This window comes from Micromys minutus (genome assembly GCF_963924665.1).
Source record: "Micromys minutus genome assembly, chromosome: 27".
Classification (NCBI taxonomy): Eukaryota; Metazoa; Chordata; class Mammalia; order Rodentia; family Muridae; genus Micromys; species Micromys minutus.
The window spans coordinates 37,141,683-37,166,456 of NC_137962.1; the positions used below are offsets into that span (position 1 = coordinate 37,141,683).

Genomic DNA, 24,774 nt, shown 5'->3' on the forward strand with positions numbered 1-24,774 from the left:
AAAGAAACAAAACAGAAGTCATATCTAAGGCACAGTTTGCAATGTGTTCAGTATTATAAAAGGTTAACACATTCATTCTCTATAGGTTTTCACTAGAGAGGTAAGTGCATGAGTGTCTGGATCATGACTCTTGTGTCACCTGTAAGACAGTCTGAATCACTTATTCTCATGCTTGCTTCACTACTGAGCTAACCTTTCGTTTCCTGTTAGATAACTGAAGAGATGATGGATGAAGCAAATGAAAAGAAAGGGGCCGCCATTGACGCTCTAAATGATGGTGAGTTGGGCCCTTTTACTGTATTTCTATAATGGATTCTTTCCCTACTGCAGTGACTGTTAATAGTGTAACATGAAGGGATTGAGTTTATCTTACTAGACTGAAGATGTTAGGATCCTACAGCCACCACCTTCCTCATGGCAAAGAGACTAAAATCATTCAGCATCAGTGACGTTGCCTTAGGATGGACAAGTCTGACTTAGCCTCTTCTTGTATCTGTCAAGGCCTTTTTAAAGAAATATCCTGATAATCCCTAACTTGACATGGTGATACCTTTGATAAATGGTATTTGTAGGCCAAACACTTGTTAGGATGGGAATAGAGTCCCTGCATTTTAGGTCTTCAAAACTTGCTATTGGTGGCAGAAAGATCCTTAACATGTAAAAGGATCCATAGCAAGTCTACTTGGCCTGAGTTCGATCCCAAATGGTAGAAGAAGAAAACCCACTATTACAGGTTGTCCTCTGACCCTCATGTGTTCTTTGGCATGCTCCTTCCCACCCTTGCTAAAATTTCAATTAAATTTTTTTGTTTGAGTGTTGTGTCTGCATGTATGTTGTGTATGCACCATGTGTGTGCCTGATGCCTGTAGAAGCCAGAAGACAGGGTGTCTGATTGCCTAGAACTGGAGTTACCAGTGATATGAGCTGCCATGTGGGTGCTGGGAATGAAAATAGGGTTTGTTTGTTTTTTTAGAAAAGCAACATGTGCTTGTAACCACTGAGCCAATTCTAAAGCCCCTAAGAATGTAATTTAAAAAAATACTATCAAGGTTAATATTATGTTTAATTACAGTTAGAACAAGTAAGTGATCATAAACTTGGGGCTGTTGTGACTACTGTGTCTTATTAACATTTGATGGAGACTGCGTCATAACGTGGGTGGCTGTCACTCATAGTTACTATGTCTTATGCACATTTGCACTTGATTTAGAAGATGACTAAAGTTTATTTGAGGATGAGTTTAACAGTGTTGTTCCATATTGGCTACTTGACTTTTTGGTGGTAGTCTCTGTCTCTGTGTATGTAAAGCTGGCTTAGAACTTCCACTCTGTAACCAAGGCTGGCCTTGAACTCAAGATCTTCCTCTTCAGGCTCAGGAGTGATGGGGGTTTTAGGCTTTGGCACCTCCCCTACCTCATTGTACCTTTTTTTTTTTTTTTTTTTTTTTTTTTTTTTTGGTTTAGGTCCTTGTTGCCTGTTTATTCTTTGTATTCTACTGAATGTCCTTTTTATTTTTTTGAGACAGGGTCTTACTATGTAGCTCTAATTGACCTGGAACTCACTATATAGACCAGGTTGGCCTAGAACTTACAGAGATCCACCTTCCTCTGCCTGGTATTAAAGTCATGTTCTACCTTCACACCCAAGAACTCTGGTTATTACTATTGTTTTCTTTAAGGACCAGTACTTTACATAACATTTGAAGATTTATCATGATGTTCCTATCTATTGTGTCAGACTCTGTAAATATCTATATTTTAGATTTTGTTTTTGTGTTTTAGACAGTGTCCTTTTGATAGTTAGGTAAGCCTCCAGTTTTGATCCTATTGCTTCTCAGTCTCCTCATTACTGGGATTGTAATATTGTATATGGTATGTGCCACCATATACAGCTTTGTTATTATCCTGTTGACTCCAAATGCATACTCACCCACACTCCCTGCAGTGGGATGGATGGAGTTCATGCTCTTAGGATGGTTAACATGAACTACTGTGTAATTGAGATCCCACACCTTTTTACATGAATGCTTAGGCAAGCTTTGTATAGTTGGTTCTCTCTTTTCAATGTTAAACAAACTGCTTTTACCATCTTGCCAGGTCGCCCTGGAAACCTTTTTTAAAAATTCTAATCACACTTTCACTGCCTTAGACTTGTGCTTTATTACTTCCCGTAAAGTTGTTCACCGATTTCACCTTGCATTCAAACTCATTTTCACAGCCTCCATATTAGTCCTTTTTCATATTAATTTTAATTGTTCTGCCTCTTAAGGGGCTGTTTGCCTGTTTGAAGTTACACACACTTGCAGTCTTTTAATATGTGTGTGAATATATATATGTGTGTGTGTGTGTGTGTGTATGTATACACATATTATATATAATACATATTATGTTACATATATATAATACGTATGTGTGTTTATATATATATATATGTGTGTACACACAGATGTTATTTCATTAAAGCTTTTACTAGCAGCCAGTGTGTGAGGTGGCTCAGTGGGTATGAGGTATACATAGTGTTGCTACTAGTCCAAATGACCTGAACCCACAAAGTAGAAAAAAATCCACTCACTCAAGTTGTTTCTTGACTTCTGTTAGTGTGCCCCACCCCCTCAGAAATAATATGAAAAACCTTTCTTATACTAGTTGTGTAGTTTGTTCAGGGAGATGGGGATAAAAGATAGATTTAAATATCGAGTGGGAATTAGCTATTTATCGGGTACTGGAGTAGAAGAGCATTTGTGTGGAATTATGTAAAGCCCTAAGTTTGAATCCTGATACTGGGGTAAAATTTTAGTTTTGAACATGGTTGTTACCAGAAAGAATTACTTGTATAACATATATTTTTGTAGTACATTAATAAGGCTTTTAGTGGGGGTGGCATTTTTGAAACAGTTTCACTATGTAGTCCTGTCTATCCTAGAACTCATTATATAGACCAGGCTGGCCTTGAATTTGCAGAAGTGCACCTTCTCAAAGGCTGGGATTATTAAGACTTTTTTTTTTGGTAAATTCTGTTGAAATCTTAGATTGATTGGTAAATTGGGTAAATACTTTTCTCAACAATTTGACATTTATTTTAAAGTTCTGTATTGACTTGCCTTGAAAATTAAACTGGATATGCACTAAACTTTTGTGTTTGTTGAGCTTCTCTTAAAAGACCATTTTTTGGTTTTTTTGTTTTGTTTTTTTAATTAACGTTTTGGGCCAACTAGAGTGCTTGCTGCTAAGCCTGACAAATTGAGTTCAATCCCTGGGACTCACATGATGAAAGGAATAAACTTCTGAACATGGCCCTGATTTCTGCATATATGCATACACAAATAAGAATAACTGAATGCGATTCTTTACATAGAAAGCTAAGAATGTGGGGCTGGAGAAATGGCTCAATGATTAAGAATGTTTGCCACTCTGTTGCAAGAGCTGGAATTAGGATCCTACCATCCATGTTAAGTGGCACACAGATGCTCATAAGTCCAGCTCGAAGGGATCAAATGTCAACTTCTGGCCTTTGTGAGCACTCTCCAGCGTGTTCATTTACATTTATACAAACACATAGATAAATAAATAATGGTAACTGTGAATAAAGATTAGCTTCTTAATGGCTTAAATGTCTATTTTTGTTCATTTAAACAGTATATTTCAAAAAGAGAAAACTGTAGTTTTCATATCCTGTGAAATTAGTTTTGACACTTTATCCTCTTTAGTTTATCAAGTAAAACTGAGTCCTATAGAATCAGTCTGCGTTTATTTATTCGTTTATAAGTTTTACAGGGCAGGGTTTCTCTATGTAGGTCTGGTTGTCCTGGAACTCCCTCTGTAGACTAGACCAGGTTGGCCTCAAATTTAGAGATCACTGTGTCCCCTGCCTGTCAAGTGCTAGGATTAACACCATGTGCCACCACTCCCCAGCTATGTTTTAGATTTTTTAAATATTTACTTTTAACTTTTTTATGTGTTTGGGTGTTTTGACATTTTGTATATTTGTTGAGTGTCTAGTGCCATGGAGGTGAGAAGGCGGCATCTGATCTCCTGGAATGTGGGTTATAGGTGACTGGTTGCCAGCCAAAATATGGGTGTTGGAAAGTGGACCTGGGACTTCTGGCAATTAGTGCTGTTTCGGTATCTCTAGCCTCTCACTATTTTTTAAAAATGTTAAAATGCTGGCTACTAAACATGCTTGGTGGAAAGTACTGTTCCTATCTCTATACTAGTCTGTTCTCCCCCCCTTCTCTCTCTCTCTCTCTCTCAAGTAGACTGAGAAATTATGTATAATTCTTAGATAAATCAAAATCTTTTAATAGCATCGTTGTCTTCTTTTTACTTCAGGTGAACTCCAGAAAGCCATTGACTTGTTCACAGATGCCATCAAGCTGAATCCTCGCTTGGCTATTCTGTATGCTAAGAGAGCCAGGTATGAACACTGAAGTACAAAGTACCTTTTGTAGACTTCTTACACTCACTTGTTAAAGTAACTTTGATTTTGTAGCAATCTCAAAGGTTTTATTTCAAATGAAGTTGTTTTTAATAATGCCTTTGTTTTTTAGTGTCTTCGTCAAATTACAGAAGCCAAATGCTGCCATCAGAGACTGTGACAGAGCTATTGAGATAAACCCTGATTCAGCTCAGCCGTACAAATGGCGAGGGAAAGCATACAGGTAAGTGAGCACAGACTGAGAGCCGAGTTTAAATGGTGGAACTCATGAGCTGAAACACTGGGTGTGGCCAGGTGGTGTTGGCACTCTCCTTTAATCCCAACGGCATTGGATAGACAGAGGCAGGTGGATCTCTTGAGTTGGAAGATGAGCCTGGAGTCTAGAGAGCCCAGGGCTACAGAGAAAAACCCTGCCTCAATGTGTTGCATCACCCACCAAATGCTGGGTGTGGTGCTGTGGAGGCTGAAACAGGTCAGTGTGTCTGTAGCATACATGGTGAATTATAGGGTAGCATCCAGAAACAGAAGTTGACTGCACCTGAGAAATGGTTTTTGAGACTGTATACACACACACACACACACACACACACACACACACACACACACACGGGCACAAAATAGTCAAATTTAACCAATTTCGAAGACTTAATTTAAGTCTGTTTTAATATGTTTTGTTCAGATTTTATCTAAGAGCTTTTATTTCACAGTAATGTGTTCAGTATGGATAATTAAGAAAAGGAATGAGAAAAGATTTCACTCTTCTCACGGAAAACCACTCAACATTAATTAAGTCACATAGGCACATACAAGACAACCTGGTTTTCCTTTACCAATAAGAGTACAAGAAGAGATATTAAATAACCTAGCCTGAAATGTTGTTATTCATTATTGGGACATTTAAAAAGATCTAGATAAAGAATCAATTTTTACCCAGTCTAATAATCATTCATAGTGTTGGAACTTACTGTTTAATGTTTGTCTTACCGAAGTACAATGACTGAAGTGGATTGAGAAGTTGATGTAGGCGAAGTTTGAGTAGAAATAAGAATGGATGTTCTTAACAAAACTGTTAGATGACAGTAGAGATTTATTTGAAGGCATGTCAAAGAGGTAAAAGGTAAATGTATTGCTGCTGTGTGGTACAGGGAAACCTCACACATTGCTGTTGACTTTTTTTGAAATCAGACATTAGTCTTCAAATGGCACTTTGCTATCTGGTTACAGATTTCAAATAAGCTATTTTTCTAAGAAACCATAGTTCATTTTGTGGACACTAAAATTTGTGTGGTTACATATACTTAATGCTTCTTACAGTGAACACAACCAGGAAACAATACCTTTATAAATTCATGATTTGAATTAACAATTTATAAATTGAGTTTATGCTGAGATTTTCTATTAAAAAATGTTTGCCTTTTAAGTCTCTATTTCTATTTAATTTTGTAAACATTTCATATAAGTGATAGTGTTTTAGTTAGCACAGTATACTGTCCAAGTAAACTTCGAAGGCTTTCTTGGCTTTCAGGAGTGTCCTTAAGAACACATCCCATTTAAAATACATCGCCAAAAGAAAATATTAGGAAGATAGTTTCAATTTTTGTATATGTGTGTATGTTGTGAATGTGTGATAGTCTCATTTTTGCTTATATTTAGGTTTAAAGTTTGTGTTTCCATTTTTATCTTACTTGCCTTGGGTGGTGGGAGGATTTTACGCCATGGTGTACATGTTCTCCAAGCATTTCTTTTGTTTTGGGTGGGGTCTGGGGGGTTTCCAAGACAGGGTTTCTCTGTGCAGCTCTGGCTGTCCTGAAATTCATTCACTCTGTAAACCAGGTTGGCCTAGAACTCACCTTTGCCTTCCTCTGCCTTTGAGTGCTGGGATTACTGGGCCCCCCCACCCTTACCCCCAGTTTGTTCTGAGTACTAGATTTTGTTATGTAAAACAGAAGTAAAGCAGGCCCATGTTGCATGTCTTTTCCTTCAGTCCTACATAGAAAATAACATGAACTACCTTTCATGTTAAAACCTAGCTGCTTTACCTTCTAAATATGTCAGTACTCTCAACTAAGAATAGTGGTAGAACCAGCTTAGAATTGTCATTGTGGGAATTTCAGTTTCATCACTGGTTTTTTTTTTTTTTTTTTTTTTTTTTTTTTTTTTTTTTTGAGTTAGGGTTTCTCTGTGTAGCACCAGCTGTCCTGGAATTTGCTCTATAGACAAGGATAGCCTGGAATTCATAGAGATCTGCCTGCCTCTGCCTCTGAGTGCTGAGATCAAAGGCATGCACCACCACTGCCTAATTCCTACACAGTTCTAGAATTGATTGATAAGAATTTATGGATAATAATTAACTGAAAACTTTTTTGGTACTGTACATTTTGTGAGAGTTTGTATCTATTTTAGACTCCTGGGTCACTGGGAAGAAGCAGCTCGTGATCTTGCCCTTGCCTGTTCACTGGATTATGACGAGGATGCCAGTGCAATGCTGAAAGAAGTTCAACCTCGGGTATGTCATTTATTACCTAAGACTCTGGGCCTGTGCTTGGCCGAAACACGGATGAAGAAGGATGTCAAAGTTAGTCACTGACAGTATGCTCGCTTAGCAGCCTCATTAATTTGTCATTTTTCCATTATTGGATGCTGTGTTAGAGAGCAGACTGTGACTTTTTTTCCAAGTTTTCAGTGGGTCTATACAGAAAGTGAGAAAAGTGGCGTGCACACTGGCCTTTAATCACAGCACTTAGGAAGCAGAAGCAGTTTGAGCTCTTAGTTCAGGCTATAAAGAGAGACCCTGTCTCCAAAAAAGAAAAGGGGAAAGAAGGAGGGAAGGATTATGTTTCATATCTGCTCTGACCTTATGTAGTATGGAACAAAGGTGTGGCCTTCCTGAGTTTAATTTCAGTTTATTTTTATTTGTTGAGACAGTATTTCTCTGAGTAGTCCTGGCTGTCCTAGAACTCTGTAGATCAGGCTAGCCTTGAACTTTAGAAATCCACCTGCATGCCACTACTACCTGTTTTTTTCCTTTTTTTTGTTTTTTTAATGAAAATGTATATCAAAAGACTAGAACCTTTATGTACAAATGAGGTTTATATTTGTTTTGTTCCCGAGACAGGATCTCACTGTCTAGATCTGTTTTGGAATTTAGTGGTAGGCCAGGCTGGCCTTAAACTCAGAGATCCACCTGCCTTTGCCTCCCAATTGCTGGGATTTAAAGAATGTGTTACTATACCCAGCTACAATCCTTTTTTTCCCCCCAGAAATTTGGACTGGGGATACTCAGTGGTGGAGTGCTTATATAATTATAAAGTTCTCAGTTCAGTCCCCATTCAGGTGAATGAGGGATGGAAGAAAAAGTTACAAATAACATTAACTTTATCCTTAAATGTTTAACACAGAGTTTTACTAATTGCAACTTATCAGACTTACTTGATTACTAGAGCTTTTTTCATTTATATATGTATGTGGTGTTTTGTGTATATATGATGTGTATAATAATGTGTCGAAAGGTTGAAGGAGTCATTTTTCTCTTGAATTAGGTTCTGGAGATTAAACTCAAGTCACCAAAAAAAAATTTTGTTTATTTTATGTATATGAATACACTGTAGCTGTCTTCAGACACACCAGGAGAGAGAGAGAGAGCATCAGATCCCATTACAGATGGTTGTGAGCCACCATGTGATTGCTGGGAATTGAACTCATGACCTTTGGAAGAGCAGTCAGTGCTCTTAACCACTGAGCCATCTCTCCAGCCCATCATCAATATTTCTTAGCAATTGCTTTGATTTAACTTTGAGTCCTCTTACTGCCCACCACCCCTAGCTTAAGCCCAACTAGGGTTTTTTTTTGTTTGTGTTTTAGCAAACTAGTTCTAGCATACTATAAACTATAAAGTTCTTATAAATATTTGCACAGACACTAACGTAACACCTGAATATCAACTGCTCACCTCCAAATCAGTTTGAAAGGATTGTTTCAGACTGTTTCTTCCTCTCCCCTTTGGGTGGTTTTAGGGGCTCAAACTTAGGGCCTTGTGTGAGTTAATCATATACTTAACACAAATCTGTATGCTACAGGGTCCAAAATTAAATGTTTCTGGCCTTGTCCCCGTTTTTAAAAAAAAGTTTTTATTTTATATATATGGGTATTTTGGTTGCATGGATGTCTGAGTACCATGTTCCTGTGATTCCCACAAGGGGTATTAGATCATCTTAAACGTAATTATAAGCTGCTGTGTGGGTGCTAAAAATCAAAGCCAGGTCTTTTGTTAGAGCAGTGAGTACTTGAAATTATTGAGCCATCTCCCCAGCACCATGTTGTCCCCCATTTCATAGGGGAGGGAAGTCTAAGCAGGCTATGGCAAATACTTGTTATGTGTATGGAGTATTTGCCTTCCCGTGGCAGATATCATTGATGATAGTGTTTCTGCTGAACTAATCTGTGACTTGTGAATCCTGAGTAATACATAGTAGATAAGAGGCCAAGAAGCTAGAATTGTACTAAAACTTGTCATGTATTTATCCTTGATCTTTGTCACCTGTTTGAGATTAGAAGAGAATTAACTGCTCTTCCAGAGGTCCTGAGTTCAATTCCCAGCAACCATATGGTGGCTCACAACCATCTGTAATTGGATCTCATGCCCTCTTCTGGCATGCCTGAAGACAGCTACATTGTACTCATATATATATACATATATACATACATACATGCATACATTTGCAAAAAAGTTTTTAAAAAAGATTTTGCTTAAACTTCATGTCTAAACTCTGGTTTCATAGTGCCTAATGATTTGACATTGCTCTTAAAGCCTGTCATTTGCTTATGTTCACATGTAATAATGGTTTTCATTTACATTCACATATTGTATTTTGTTCATTCTTCCTTCCCAGTACCTTTTCCCACTCTCCCCTTAGAGCATAACATGTTCCCCTTTTTGCTTTTCTTTTTTTATTTTTATTAGGGTTTCCTTAAAGGTGTGTGGATGAGGATATTTACTGGAGCATGGGCACCTTACCAGTGACTATGCAACCAAAGAAAATGCCTCTTCCTCCAAAGTAATGGGACTTTGTCTGAGACTTCCAGCTACTGAATCATGACAGGGAGACTTACATGATTGCCTAGGTCTCATGGCTAGGCTTGTTCTCGGCTAGTTCATAACTTATTAACCCATTTATTTTATTTAAAATCTCCCACCTGGCTGGTTAGTTACCTCTCTGTAGTATCTGCCTGCTTCTTTCTTCACCAGTTCTCTCACTTGTCTTCCTCAGAGTTCCTATCTTACTAGAAATTCCACCTTCTACTTTCTGCCTTTACTGTAGGCTGTCAGCGTTTTATTTTACCAATCAGAAGGTGAGAGAAGTGTTTAAAAGATAGTTGATGCTTTAGCAATATCAAAGTCTGTCCTGTAGTCAGATCTCTGCTGGTTCAGAAATCAGCATTTGTATAACATGGGACAGTCTTTACACAGTGTGCTGTCAGTTGCTTATAAGCTCTCAGGGTAGAGTAGGACCTCCTTAGTGTCTCCTCTCCCTCCAGTTTCCATGAGGTAGGTTTTTATTTTTCTGTTAAGATGAAGCTGTCATTTCTTAGAGCTGTTTGTTTGTTTGTTTGTTTGTTTGTTTGTTTGAGGCAGGGTTTCTCTGTGTAGCTCTGGCTTTCCTGGAGCTAATAGACCAGGCTAACTTTTATAGACCAGGCTAACCTTGAACTCAAGATCTGCCTGTCTCTGCCTCTTGGGTGCTAGGGTTAAAGGCTTGCACCACCATGAAGTCACAGTCACTCTTAACAAAACTTCCTTTGCCTCTATTAAAAATGGCAGGTAAACTTACTTCCTATGCTTCTCTTTTTTTTTCCAGGCTCAAAAAATTGCTGAACATCGGAGAAAGTATGAGCGAAAACGTGAAGAACGAGAGATAAAAGAACGAATAGAAAGGGCAAAGAAAGCTCGAGAAGAACATGAAAGAGCCCAAAGGGTAAATTCCTGTAGCTAGCCCAGTAGATTAGACTTTAGGGCCTGATGGCTGCGGGGGAGTCTTTTAGTCTGTTCTCTTCATTTTTCATCTTAAATGAGCTTATATTTCACTAATTTACATGTTAGTTCTTTTAAAATTTGCAAATTTTGGCCAAGCGTATAACTTGCAGAGTACTTCCCCAGCAGACCAAATCCCTCTCCCATTCAAACTCAAAATTTTCTGGCCAGGCTAATTAAAACTTGATAGTGCTATTATTTTGTGTGAGTTCTTTCCAACAGCAAATTTATGACAAAACAATTCTAGCTGTGCATGTGCACACATCTGTAATCCCTGCCTGCATTCAGGAGGCTGAAGTGGGAGGACTTTCACCTTAAAATAAGAAGTTAAAAAAACAAAAAAAAAACCCCAAATTGGCTACATAGTCTTATCTTAAGGGGATAATTCTACCTGTTTTTAATTATACCCGGGTATTATAGAAATGTAGAGATTCTTGATAGTTTGTTCCAGTATTCTTAACAGTCTTCTTTCTTGTTTTTCCTGGTTTCCTCCCCATGTATCTTTGTATATTTGTGTTGTATGACAAAACTTTTCCTGGGGAGACACTACACACATTTATTTACTCACCCCAGATTGACAGTGCAGATACAAAATCCATCTTGGTGAACCTGGAGTTTTATCAGTTATTTACAGGAATATGGGTGAGGGATTACTTGGAGGAGCAGAAATGACTCAGCTGCATCGCCAAAGCCCATCCAGCTCACAAGGCTGGGAACCTGGAGCTCACTGCACTGCCTGCAGGCAGCTCTATTGATCTCAGAGTCTTTGTAGCTTGGCTCTTGGGGAGGGGATCGAGTTAATTTGGTCAGTTGCAGGGACTTCCTAAAGCTATTTTGAGTTTACCTTCTTGAAAGTTTCCTTGTAGGTTAGACTGTTTTAACTCTGGAGGAAACTTACATAATTGGTTTTATCCATTGTAACCTATTTGTTTTCAACTTTTGTTGGAAGAAAGGACATATAGTTATATAATTACATAGTAAGTCATAATTTGGGGGTCATTTAATAAGCATCATAATATACGTATTATATTTATTTGTCTTATTACTATTTATAAACGTGTATATGCTTTGTTTGGTTTCCTTTCTTTCATGTCCTGGGGACTAAACTGGGGGCTCACACATACTGTGTAAGTGCTGTACACTGAAACACTGTTCATCTCCATGATTGTTTCTAACAGTATCAAAGCTCTAGTTGGCCTTTCTTAAAACCAGCTCAGGAAGCCTTCTTCCATGTTGTTTTACATTTTGCTGGGAGAATGATAGAAGAGAGGAACCTGAGAAATTTAAGTATGCCCTTTCCTTTTGAAGTTGGGAAAGAAGTGAGAATTTTAGCTTGTATAAATATAAGTGTATGAATACTGCAAATTCCATTTGTGCTTTAACTCTCCAGAGAAGTAAAACTGCTAGAAATCATAGTAAAATAATGTTCAGTGACAGTTGGAAATGGATCTTGATGGGAAGTGCATTCGTCTTGAACCTTGTCAGTTTTACTGTCTGCTCTTTTTGATTTCCTTGGACAGGTTAGGTATGGGGAGAAGCTTTCTTCTTGTTGCTGCTGTTGTTTTTCTTCGTCTGTTATATAATTTGTTTTCATTTTGTTTTTAAGGAAGAAGAAGCTAGAAGACAATCCGGATCTCAGTATGGCTCTTTCCCAGGTATTTTATTTTATTTTATTTTTTTTTTTAAGGAAAAATTAAGATATATCTTGATTTGGGATCTGAGGTGTGTATGTATATAGGGAGAAAGAAAGTTCTTAGAACTCTAAAGAAGTTTAGAGAATAAAGTTCATTCTCATTAACATTTTTGTTATGGAAAAACAGCATTATTTCTCTCCTGTATATAGTTTGAGTGAAAACTAAGAAAAATTAATAGTGTTGAGGGCTGAGTATTATAATTCAAGAAATTAATTATAATGCAATCTCTTTCTAAATTGCCAAAGTAAGATTATGTCCTGTTACATGTGATAATATTTATATTCATGAGGATATTGCCTAAAAACATAGGGCTGGAGAGATGGCTTAGTGGTTAAGAGCATGGGCTGCTCGCTCTTCCAGAGGGTCAGGGTTCAGTTCCCAACACCCATGTAGCAGCTCACAGTTGACAGTAACTTCAGTTCCAGGGGAATCCATTGTCATCTTCTGGCCTCCACAGGCATGAGGAACGCATGCGACATATAGACATACATGGAGGCAAAATACTCCTACACATTAAAAGCAAACCCACCCCCCCAAAAAACCTAAACTAAAAAAGTCAGGTTATTGCTGTGCATAAAATATTTTGAGTTCAATATGAGAAGAGAACATGTTTGTTCTTTGTGCGAGTGTGAATTAGACCTTGTGAGTGCTCCCCCCCCCAAGCTTAAGAATTCCCTTGGAACTGGTGTTAAGAGTTAATAAGCAATTCTGAGCCTTGCAAATTGGATGCTTGGAACTGAGCTTGGTCTGAGCCATCTTTCTAGGCCCTCTTTTCATTCTTGAAATGTTTTATAATGAAAGATTATTATCAAAACAAAGCTTTTGAATGTTTCCAAAGATCTAGTGTTCAGGTAGGTGAGGATGCGGAGACATTGTGAAGTTTATCTAGTAATACACTTCTAGGGGTTTTGTTTTTTGTTTTGTTTAAATGGATGTTTTCTACTTTTTGGTAACTAGTTTCTCTTAAGGAGAGTTTGGGCATCTGTTAAGTGTCTATATGCCTTTCTTTGGGTAGAACCATTTAGACCAAAGCTAGAAAATGTCATGTGTTCATCAACTTTAAGAAGACAGAAAAATTCTAGCTCATAGCTTTGTTCTAGCTTAAAATATAAATCTGGTTGTCAGTTCCCTTTGTCCCTGAGGCAGCTTCACTAATGTGAACTAATAATAGATAGAGCTCTTCTCTGTGCCCTTTGTTTGTCACCTACCTAATTTAGCAATCCTTGCTCATGCACTCACAGATAGCAAGCCAGGCCCAGATACCCACAGCTCCAGTTCCAAGTAATCTAATGCCCTCTTCTGGTGTCCATGTGTAGGCATGCATACTCACACATTCATTCATATGTAACATGTACAAAGTAGTGTGGGTTTATAATCTAATACTGTGCTTAGAAGAGTGAACGAAGTCATTTTTTCCCCAGAGAATCACTCTAGAAGGAATCTCTAGGAATGCTTAACTAGATGTACAAATTCTGCTCTATAGTGATACATGCTTAGGAGGACTGGCATGAATTTCAGGCTAGTTTGGACAACATAGGTGAGATTTCAGCTAATGAGAACAAAACCCCCAGGTTTTTTGTTTGTTTTTGTTTTAAATAATTGTATATTCTTTTTAGAGATTTTGATTGTTTAGAATTGGGACTCAAATACATAGATTCACCAGGTCTAGTGAAGCACACGAGTTACACCTGTCATCTGAGTCTGTTCTGACTTGGCATAAACTAGAGTCATCTTAAAGGAAGAAACCTCAATTGAGAAAATGCCTTCATAAGATTGTTAATTAGAGCATTTTAAAATTAGTGACTGATGGGTAGGGCCCAACCCATTGTGGGTGATGCCATCCCTGGGCTTGGTGGTCCTGGGTCCTCATGGTCTGAGCAAGCCATGGAGAGCACCTCTCCATGGCCCATGTGTCAGCTTCTGTCTCCCAAGTTCCTGCCTTGAGTTCCTGTCCTGACTTTGTTTGATGATGAACAGTGGTATGGAAGTGTAAGCCAAATAAACTGTCTCCTCCCAGCTTGCTTTTGGTCATGGAGTTTCATTACAGTAATAGAGACCCTGACTAGGACACAGACTTTAGGAGATAGAGGCAGGAAGCTCAGGGTTTCTAAACGAGTTCTGTGCCAGCTCTGGCTCTGCAAGGCTAGCCAAAGAAACTGAAAAGAGAAAGAAATCAATACATTTTTGACATCCCTATTTTAGGTAAGGCTTGAGGAATAACTGCTCCAGGTACATGTTACAACACTTTTAAAAGAAAACAAACCTACAAATTAACTTTAAATTGAAACAAATAATACTCAAGAATGAGAAATCCAATGGTGATTGAGCTTGTGTGATGATGAACTCAACTTCTACAATTCTAGTGTTGTGGATGCTGAGGCCAGAGTTCTAGGCCAGTCTGGGCTGTGTTCTACCCTATATCAAACACCTCATTCCTCTTTCCCCAAAAAAGGTAGTTCACACACCTGGTATTTATGTTTGGGAGGACCAGCTTATGTTGACTGGTTGATTATTTATTGTTTCTTTTTTGAGACAGGGTTTCTCTGTGTAGCCCCTGGTTGTTCTGGAACTAACTCATTCTGTAGACTAGACTAGCCTTGAACACACACATATCAGTTTGCCTCTGCTTCCTGAGTGCTGAGATTAAAGGGGTGCACCATTACTCCTAGTGATTCTTTATTTTAAGGCAAGGTTAATTTGTTGAGCAGTTCTAAGTAGTAACAAATTCAGTATGTAGTGAAATCTGATGTACAGCTTTAACTTTTAGGAAAATTTTTTAAAAAATTTAAAAAGTTAAAGTTTCATAGCTGCTGTGTTCAGGATTGACTACAGACTGCCTAGTAGTGTCCTTATTTTTTATGTGTGCACTTGAGTATTGAAGAGGGTTAAGAGAAACTTGTTGGAGTACATAATTGTTTCATTTATTCTTATAGGTGGTTTTCCTGGGGGAATGCCTGGTAATTTTCCTGGAGGAATGCCTGGAATGGGAGGGGCCATGCCAGGAATGGCAGGAATGGCAGGAATGGCAGGAATGCCTGGACTCAATGAAATCCTCAGTGATCCAGAGGTTCTTGCAGCCATGCAGGTAAGATTTAGAAGTACAAACTTCAATCATCAAAGCATTCCATTTCTACTTGGTGTGAGGACAACACACTTTGCTATCCTCCTGCCCCCATTATCAGTTAGCTAATTTTGCAGTGTGGCATTTTCTTTCTAAATTGAGATTAATTATTTTAAAAGATTTGTTTTTATATGTGTATGAACATTTTTTGCATGTATCTGTTCTTGACATGCATGCAGTACCCTTGGAGATCATAAGAAGGTATCAGATTCCCTGAAATTGGAATTAAAGCCTTTTGTGTATGCTGGGAACCCAAGCCATCTTTGCAGGGACAGCCAGTGCTCTTAAACACTGAACCATCTCTCTGAACCCTATCTTACTGTTCTATATATGCGTGTCCTTTTATTTACATATATGAAATATATACCAGTGCCAGTATGTGCTACCAGAGTAACATGTTACTGGTTGTGAGATGTGTGCTCCTGGCATAGGTGCCTGGAAGCAAACTCAGGTCCTCTAGAACAGCAAGTACCTTTACCTATTGAGTCCCATCTTAAAGGTGAAGTTTTTAAAAGTTCATTTTAGGAAATAGCAGTTTGTGCTTCTTTGTATCCATGTTATAGGTGCTTTCTTTTTTATTATCTTTAGTTGATGTTACAGAATTAAACTTGATGAGCTGGGGTACTTCAGAGATAATCCTACCCTGGTATATCAAACTTGGCTGAAGCGTTTTACAGTAACTTGTCAGTAGGGTATTTAGTATTCTAAATCCTAAAGTTCATCCATTGGCCAATTTTTAAAAATAAGTTATAAGACCCGAAACTAAAAATTCAAACCTCTCTCCCTATTTTTCTTCAGGATCCAGAAGTCATGGTGGCTTTCCAGGATGTGGCTCAGAACCCATCAAATATGTCAAAATATCAGAGCAACCCAAAGGTTATGAATCTCATCAGTAAATTGTCAGCCAAGTTTGGAGGTCAATCATAATGTCAAAGCCCTTGCTGAATGAAGAACAGCTTAGCTCACTTACTGGATGTTGCAATAATACAAACCAGTGTACCTCTGACCTCACCGGGAGAGCTGGGGCGCTTCGAAGATAATCCCTACCCTCTGCATCTAATGTGGCTGAGGCATTTTACAGTGGTTTGCCATTAGAGTGTTCATTCAGATAATGTTTTCCTACTAGGAATTACAAACTTAAAACATTTTTCAACCTTAAACATATTTTTTAAAAATTTAGGGGATGTCATTTCCTACATTTTTCTTTACTAATCTTTTTGGTTTTTTTTTTTTTTTTTTTTTTCCTTTTGAATTACTGGGTAAGGAAGGTGAATGTGAATGATTTATGGCTCTCATGAATGAAACAAAAATTTGTTAGCGGGAAGCAAATAAAATACATTTAAGTTGATTGAGTTGGACATACGGTTACTGAAGCATCTTGATTTGTCTTTTTTAATGTTTTGTTTCAGAATGATCTATTTCACTAAATCTCTTGGGACCACCAGTATTTGGATCTGGCCTTGGTGGGACTGGAGTATTGGGCAGAGCAGCAGCAGTCTGTTTTTTGACCTGTGTAGTCTGCATTTTAGTCTTAAACTGCTTTGGTGTCCCTTTTGCTAAGTGTTACAGGGGAGTTAGATTACATATCTCTGCTGTTGTCCGTTGTTCAAATAAATGTTCCATAGCATTCTCACCTAGAGAAAAAAAAAAGTGCTTTCTGTTTTTGTCAAAAATGACCTTTCTGCTTGTCATCCTCGGAATCTTTTTGAGCTAAAGCTAGTCTTTTCAGTGACACCATCACTTCTGTTGTTCACAGCATAACTGTGGAAGCAGATCCATTGCTAGTTTAGTTTCATATATGGCGATTGTAGGTCATACCTCAATAGCTAGTATCTCACTTGGCCTTTTACCCTCGTGAACTCCTGTCATATCAAAAGTCATTGGAAGGAAGGATCCCCTTTGGTTTTGGGTATGCTTATGAAATTGAGAAACAATTGCAATATTAGAGTTTATATGTGAAGTGTACATCTTTGTACTTGGAAGAGTCTTAATTGTTTACATTTGGTAAAGATTCATTTGTCCCATTTAGTTCTTAAATATTGTGATGTATTTAATGCTTTGTTTTCTCTCCTACAAGGATAAAATGATCAATCCACAGAGTGCATATTAAAATAGCATATATCTGCAATCATTTGTCTATACAGGTTTTAACTGCTTCATATAGCAGGCACAGATGCATCTTGTTACATGTAAGAAAAAGCTGTATTTGAACAGAGCATGTGTTTAAAGTCCTTAACAAATATTTATCACATATTCTTAAATTGGAACTTTGCACGGTTCTTAGTCCCAAGTGTGTTCTCCTTTCATACAGTTTCCATGGTGCGTGTGCTTTACTGAAGATCAGTTTCTTTTGTACTTTTGACTACACATGACCTAATTATAATATGGAAATATTACTATAACTGGATGAAATTGCTCTTCTGAAAACTGTCCTGTGCTTTTAGACTTGAGTTCCACAGATAGTAAAAAGTACAGTCTTCACATTTTTTTTTAAAGAATCAGTATCACTTTACACCAAAAACATTGATTTTTTTTTTTTTCACTAAAGATAATATAAGAAAAATTATCTAAGAAGATAAGGGGCTTTTTGCTTAAAGATATGTGGTTAATATTCCTAAGTATGCTGAAATAAAATACTGTTTCAAACTGGATCTTCACCTTCCCCTCTTTGTTAGCCCGTTACATAGTTTTTCCTTGTTTAGTGTTTAGCTGAAGTTATGTGATGGGTGCAGAGACCCCTAAAGGTGAGTATATTGGCTCACATGGGAAGATGAGGGAGGACTCTGAGTTTGAGGCCTCAGAGTCTGCTATATTGAAGGAAGGAACACCTGTGATGATCAGGAGAAGTTGCTCTGGTGCATGTTTTAGCACATGAAGAAGCAGGAGGGACGTAGTCAGGGAGACACACAGATGCTAATCATGTGTGGCATTAATAGCTATCTTCATATTCCATTGCTGAGCTTTTAGCTGTGAGGAAAGACAACATAAGCACAAAGCTTTGTGGTTATATGGACAAACTTTTGGGTAAGAAAAGGTGTCTTGAGCCAACCAGCTGTCACATACCAGAAGATGGCTTCTGTTTTAGAAATCAGACCTGAGTTATAGACACTTGAAATTCCTCTAGTAATCTGAGTTCTAATACCACAGGGTGAGTACCTTTACTGCTTTGCCATCTTGTGGGTGAAAAAAACGAAGCACGTTGGTGGTAGTTCAGTGTTACATTGTGGAACTAGGATTTTTACTGATCCAGGCTTGTGACTTCACAGCTCTTTGTAAATCCTTTATTGATTACAGAAGCTTTGTGTGGTGCCCCTTTCTGTGGTGGGGAGGGAAGACAGGATTTTACTATGTATCTGGCTTGAAACCGAAATTCATTGAGTAGACCACAAAGCCTCTGCCTTCTCAGGTGTTGGGATCAAAGGCATGTGTACCATCCTGCTCTGCTAAAACAGGAACCTCAGGTTGCAGTTTGTTTTTTGTTTGTTTTTAAGGTTCTGTTGACAAGGTTTTGCTATGTCACCCAGGCAGGCTTAAATTCCTGTCTTTTTGCTTAGGCCTTCCAATTACTAGTATTAGGACAACAGTTAAATATCAGCATGCTGGCTGCTGCTGTAAGAAATTGAAAATCAAGGAGGACATTTGAATGATACTGTTTAAAGAATACAGGCGTGTGCTGCTGAAAAGTAAAGGACAGCCTAATTGAGGTTTGTAGTTTAAATGTAAGGAATAGTAATTCCAACAAGTAGAGTATGCAGCTAATAAAGACTGGGAGATGGTTCAGTTGTCAAGAGCACATTTTGCCAAGCCCTCACACCACGTTTGACAGACCACAGCTGCATGTGACTTTAGCTCCAGGTGGTTGTAGCTTTAAAGAGTGTAGCTCATGGGTTGAAGAGGAAAGCAAATACAGCAATATCAAGTTTTGAAAGTTTGAACAGTAACGTGAAGCTTCAGTGTCTGTCACAGTGGAAAGGTAAAATACTGACTTTGCTCTTAGATATCCTTTTATGTGCATGAGGCTTGCATTTATGTAAGCAGACCTGGATTCCCCCAGAGGACAGAAAGCTGTTTGGTTGGTCACTTGGAACAGAGGGTTGCGTGATAGCAACTAAACGCGTCCTTTGCAAGAACAGCAAGTGTTCTAAGCTGCAGAGCCCCAAATTGTCAGTTTACACGAACCGAACTCTGCCAACAAACCATGCTAGAGCTTTGTCTCCCAGGCCTCCGTGCAGGGGTGGGAGTGGGGTCTTGGGACACCTGAATGGAGGAGCGAAGGTTGAAGATGCTGACTCACCCTCTTGTCTATAGTCATCAGCTTATCTTGGAGGGTTGCTGGCTAGCCAACTCTAAGCATCGGTGGTATTGAGATTACAGACTACGTTTAGCTTTCGGCAGTCCGTTTTGCTTTGGTTTGGTTTTTTGAGAACGGGTCTCAGCCAGAGTAATCTCAAGCTCTAAGTAGCCTAAGGTGACTGAATTAATGATTCAAAAATATTTAACAAAATATTTAGTCGTGTGTGTCTGTGTGAGGGAACCCATAGAGGTCTGATCCCCTGGAACTATAGTTGTTTGTCAGCATTTGGATTCTGGGACCTAAACGTAGTTCCTCTGCAAGAACAATACATGTTCTTAACTGAATCAACTCTTCAGTTCCCTGATCCTCTTTCCATTTTCTGAGTGCTGTAATTACTGGTTTGCTGGTAATCATGCTAAGCAAGCACTCTTACAACTGAGCCTGCCAACGTGTTTTGCAAGGAATTAAAGACTTATGTCCTCCCGTTTTATGGGCATGACTAACCAAGTTAGTGTGCAAGCACACAGACTGAGGAGTTAGGAAACTACATAGGCTGTGCTCTGAACACTGTCTTTCTAGTCCGTTTAGCATTGTCCCGCCCCTTGATCTACCTGGGCCAATCAGCGTTCAGGGGCGTTCCTGGGTACTTCACACCCCCCCCCTCCCCGGCTCCTCTCCCCAGCGAACGAGGCTGTCTGTGACCCGGAAGTAGTCGTTCTGGTGGAGGCGGGCGAGACTTCTAAGGGGTGGGGCTTGAGAAGGTCCTTTCACGAACCCACACACTGAGGCGTCTGAGTGAAAAGTATAGCACCATGTCTTCTGTGTTGTCCTACGAAAGTCTCGTACACGCCGTGGCCGGAGCCGTGGTGAGGAGGGGTTTGGGGCCTCGAAGTAAATTCCGGGATGGGTCGGGGAGATAGGCACGAGGGAGATGTGGGGGCTGAGTCTGTCACAACTGGGACGAAAAGGACGGGGATAAAAAGTTAATGCTACAAGAGCAAGGCCAGGCCAGGACCCACCCTCTACCCCAGTCCCTTCTGGGCTTTTTCATAGACTGGCCTAGCAGTTTCAAAAGTCCAGAGGAAATAAAGAAAAAAATTGCTATTTTCTTTGCCCTCTGAAGTCTAAAAATTCAAGGCCGACTATTCCCCTTACCCAACTTTCACTGCACACAAACTTCGTCTAAATTGGTCCTGGGGAGAAACTAAGTGTGAAGATGGTGTGCTTGATGTAAGCCTACTGACAGCCTGTTATCACAGACAAGTGACACTAGCTAATGGAATATCTCTAGTCAGCATTATTGCCTGGACAAGATAGGGTGTTTTTTTGTTTTAAAGTCAAGATCGGTGTTGTTATCCACTACATGTGTGGTTACTGTGAGTTAAGTGGTCTGTTCTTGGATTTAGAAGTGTCTAAGTTCCTTCTATTTGACACTTCCCTTTTCCTTGAAGCTTTACATTCCTGGCACAAATAGCATTCCTCTTCTGGTTCTCTTCCTCAGACTGTTTCCCATGTTCTTTCCTAACTTCCAACATGTACCTTAAACCACCTAGAATCACTGGATCATTCTATCCATTCGGTGGGCCTTTGCTGTACCATATCCCTATTCCAATATTAATTCAGGAACAGCTCATGTTCTGTGAAGAGTAATCTGAGGTTTTGAATTGCAGTTCTATCATTTGTTTACTAGGTACTCTCAATTTACTCTCAACTTACTCATATTTGTAATCTTTGAAGGGGGGGGGATTACACTTGACTCCTAGACCTTGAGAACTAGGTGAGGAAATATTCTTCGGGATCTTAATTCTAGGAGCCACATTCATTTAAATCAATCAGAAGTGCCTTTTGATCATTATGAAAGAACTGGGGTGGAAGTTTGCCGTGACATGTTTTCAGTTGGTCATAGAGACCTGTTTGACTGGAGTGGAAATGCAAATGGGGACCAAATTATTCCTGACTGTGTAGGAAAGAGTCAGTGGTTGAACTCGCTGACTGACATTTCAGACCTGAGCCTCCTGGCAGCTCCATAGAGAGTGTAGAATGAGGAAGGCACAATACTCAGGCAAGAGATGGTCGAGGCCTAGGTGAGATGGTGAAAGTGGTAAATGAGCATTCACCTGGGATGGATTTATAAGAATTCAGTGACGGCTTCGGTGTAGCTTAGGGTTGCTTGTGTCTGACAAGTTTTCGATGGTCTTCCTCCCGAGTGACTGTAAAGACACGGGTTTGGGGGAAAAGTTAAACTTTGTTATAGTTTTGAACTAGTTAAGGTTGAAGTCCCTGAGAATAGCATGGCATTAAATGATTAACTAACTCACCAAGGAAGTGAGTGGGGACTAAGAAAAATGACAGCAACCGAGTGGAAAGGTTAACTGACATTATGGTGGGGGTGGGGGAGGGAGCTGGCAGTCAGAGAAGACTCAAGAACCAGTGTGGGGTGGGAGGGAACTGAAAAGTGCTCTGCCACCTGTTCCAAGAAAGTCTGTCAGGGACAGGGTATCAGGAGGTCAAGTAAGGGGAGGACTGAGAACCAGTTATTGGGTTTATCAGAATGATAAGCTCAGTGATTAAGACTAGTTTTGCTTGGGTTGGTGGGCAAAGCGGAGTGCGACAGAGCATGGGAAGACAGAAAAATCTTTGTATATTGTTTTGGTTATTTGAAATAGGGTCTCACTGTGTAGCCCAGGATAGGCTTAACCTTATAATCTTTTAGCTTCAGCCTCCCAAATCCTCCGGAATATAGACATGAAGTACCATTTCCAGCTGCTTCATGGTGTGTGTGTGTGTGTGTGTGTGTGTGGCATAGCCCAGGCTGAACTTGAACTTGTGATCCTCCTGCTTCTGCCTGCTCTGGTGATGCTTTGTTGTTGTTGTGGCTGTGGTTTATTCATCATCATTAACACCACCACCACTATTACTATTCAACCGCGGTGCCAAAGAGTTGCTTTCAAACTCTTAGCGGGTTTCTATCTTAAGGTTAAATAACACTAAGGTTCCAGGCACTAGAATGCTCTAAGCTATATGGCCTTGCTGTGGCTACCCGGGATAACTGTTTCTACGTAACGAGCAGAAGCACTTTGGGTAGAAGTAGTTGAATCATTGTTGAAGATGTTGAGTTACAGACTTTGAGTTGACATTTCCAGCTTGTTTGTTCAGCTTCTCCTAAGTTCTGCATTCTACATCAAGAGAAAAGCTGTGCAAGCATGTAGACTTTCTTTTTTCAGTGCCTGGGTACAAATCTCAGAGCTTGGCATACACTTTTAACTCCAGTCCAGTAGTATCCAGTGCCCTCTTCTGGTCTCCATAGGAACTGCATGTATGTGGTACATGTATGTGGTACAGACAGACATACATACACATAAAGTAAGGAAAGGAAATCAGCAAAAGAAAGTGGTGCTATGTGACCCAAAACCTCTGACATCTGTATATCAGGCCCTTAAAATACCTTGAAGCTGAGCATAGAGGTGATGTACACCTATAACCCCAAACCTCGGGTTCTAAGGCAGGAAGAAGGAGCCTACGTTTCTAAGCTAGTTTGGGGTGTATAGGGACACTCTTGTCTATAAGATCAAAAGTCTTCAAATATCATTGCTTTTTAAAATACATAATATTCCAAAGCTGGGCATGGTGGTACAAGAGGCAGAGGCAGGTGGATCTCTGTGCTCAAGGCCAGCCTGGTCTACAGATCAAGTTTTAGGACAGCCAGGGTTACACAGAGACATCCCTTCTCCAATCTCCAAAAAAAAAAAAAAAAAAAAAAAAGTTCCATTGTATAAAGTTTTTCATTTATTTATGGTTATTCACACTGCTCTTTTGCTTTGATAAACATTTATATAATGTAAATGTTACTGTTCTCTTCCATAACCCCATTTACTCCTATTTCACTAATTTTGTGATATTTGGAAAGAAATAACTATATTTCCAGATTCAGTTAACTTGGATCTTTATGTGTAAAATATCAGCAAGCTCCCGGGACTTGTGAATGTTAATAACATGGTAACAGACTTTTAATGTAAGTGAATAGTCATATATACAATATTCTTTGACCTTTGTTTCCCTCCAACATTCATTCATTCATTCATTCATTCATTTTTTTAGATAAAGAACAGCTCTGAAGGTCAGGAAACAACTTCCTGGAGTTGGTTTTCTCCTTCTACCCTGTAGGTTCTGGGGAATCAAACTTGGGTCATCAGACTTGGCAACCAGTGTCTCTACCCTCTGAGCCAATCAGACCAGCCCTCTCTTACCTTTTTTTAAAGAAGTAAATGTGGTATACCAGCTGGAAAGTTTTGGGGTAACGCTTAGCCCTGTGTCATGGTGGGTAACTTCCCTTCTGAACTTGGGTTTACCAAGTTATAAGACCGACCATAATGACAGTAAAGTTATAAGACCAACCATAATGACAGTAGCAGGCAACACTTGGGACGATGGTACGGAATATCACAGCAGTGAGTGTTCAGCAAATGACTTATTTTGTCCAGGTTCAGAAATTCAGAAAGTATGTGTTGAGCAGGGTCAGTGGCCCGAGTTCAATCTCCAGCACTCTCCTCCCAAATTAAAAAAGAAGAAGGGGAGGGGGAGGAAGAGGAAGAAGTAGAAGAATCCAAAGGAAGTGAAATGTCCCCTCCCCTCCTCAAACCCGTCTCACTGCTTCATTTATAGCCAGTGATCTCACCTATTATCCTCTAGATGAACTGAGGAATAATGAATTTAACACATTTGATTTACTAGACAAATACATAATTTTATGCAGAACACATCTTTTCAAGCTAAACACAGCACAGTTTTAAGAATTGTTTACTGGGGGATGTAGCTCAGTCGGTTGAGTGCTTGCTTAACATTCATGAAGTCCTGGGTTTGGTCCAGGTACCACATAAACTGAATGTGGTGGTATACACCTGTAATCTCAGCACTTGTGAGGCAGAAGACTCAGGAGCCTAAAGTTGTCTTCAACTACATAGTAAATTTAAGACCAGCTTGGAGTATGGAATCTATCTCAAAAACAAACAAAATACAACCTGGAGAGAAGGGAGGGAGAAATATATTTTATTTTCTGAGCTATAAAAATATATTTCTTTAAGGTTATTTATAGTGTTGTATGTATGGTGTGCCTGTGCACGATGGCAGTTGTGTGATGAGGGGACAACTCCCCTTCATCATATGAATTCCAGGCATGAACTCTCATGATTGTCAGGCTTAGCAG

At 39.2% G+C, this 24,774-nt stretch overlaps 2 protein-coding genes across 2 annotated transcripts in view; both read left to right on the plus strand.

Moving 5' to 3' along the window:
- The window catches only part of ST13 (ST13 Hsp70 interacting protein), a 33,673-nt gene extending 15,745 nt beyond the window's left edge, over window positions 1-17,928 (plus strand). The window contains exons 5-12 of the mRNA XM_080939031.1: window positions 211-277; window positions 4,329-4,413; window positions 4,547-4,657; window positions 6,838-6,940; window positions 10,290-10,406; window positions 12,069-12,117; window positions 15,090-15,241; window positions 16,076-17,928. Coding sequence (XP_080795157.1) covers window positions 211-277; window positions 4,329-4,413; window positions 4,547-4,657; window positions 6,838-6,940; window positions 10,290-10,406; window positions 12,069-12,117; window positions 15,090-15,241; window positions 16,076-16,204 — 813 coding nt within the window. The 3' untranslated portion in view covers window positions 16,205-17,928. The remainder of the gene's footprint in view (window positions 1-210; window positions 278-4,328; window positions 4,414-4,546; window positions 4,658-6,837; window positions 6,941-10,289; window positions 10,407-12,068; window positions 12,118-15,089; window positions 15,242-16,075) is intronic.
- Window positions 17,929-20,320: 2,392 nt separating this feature from the next.
- Window positions 20,321-24,774, plus strand: part of SLC25A17 (solute carrier family 25 member 17) — a 37,049-nt gene continuing 32,595 nt past the window's right edge. Inside the window, exon 1 of the mRNA XM_080938987.1 lies at window positions 20,321-20,437. Coding sequence (XP_080795113.1) covers window positions 20,384-20,437 — 54 coding nt within the window. The 5' untranslated portion in view covers window positions 20,321-20,383. The remainder of the gene's footprint in view (window positions 20,438-24,774) is intronic.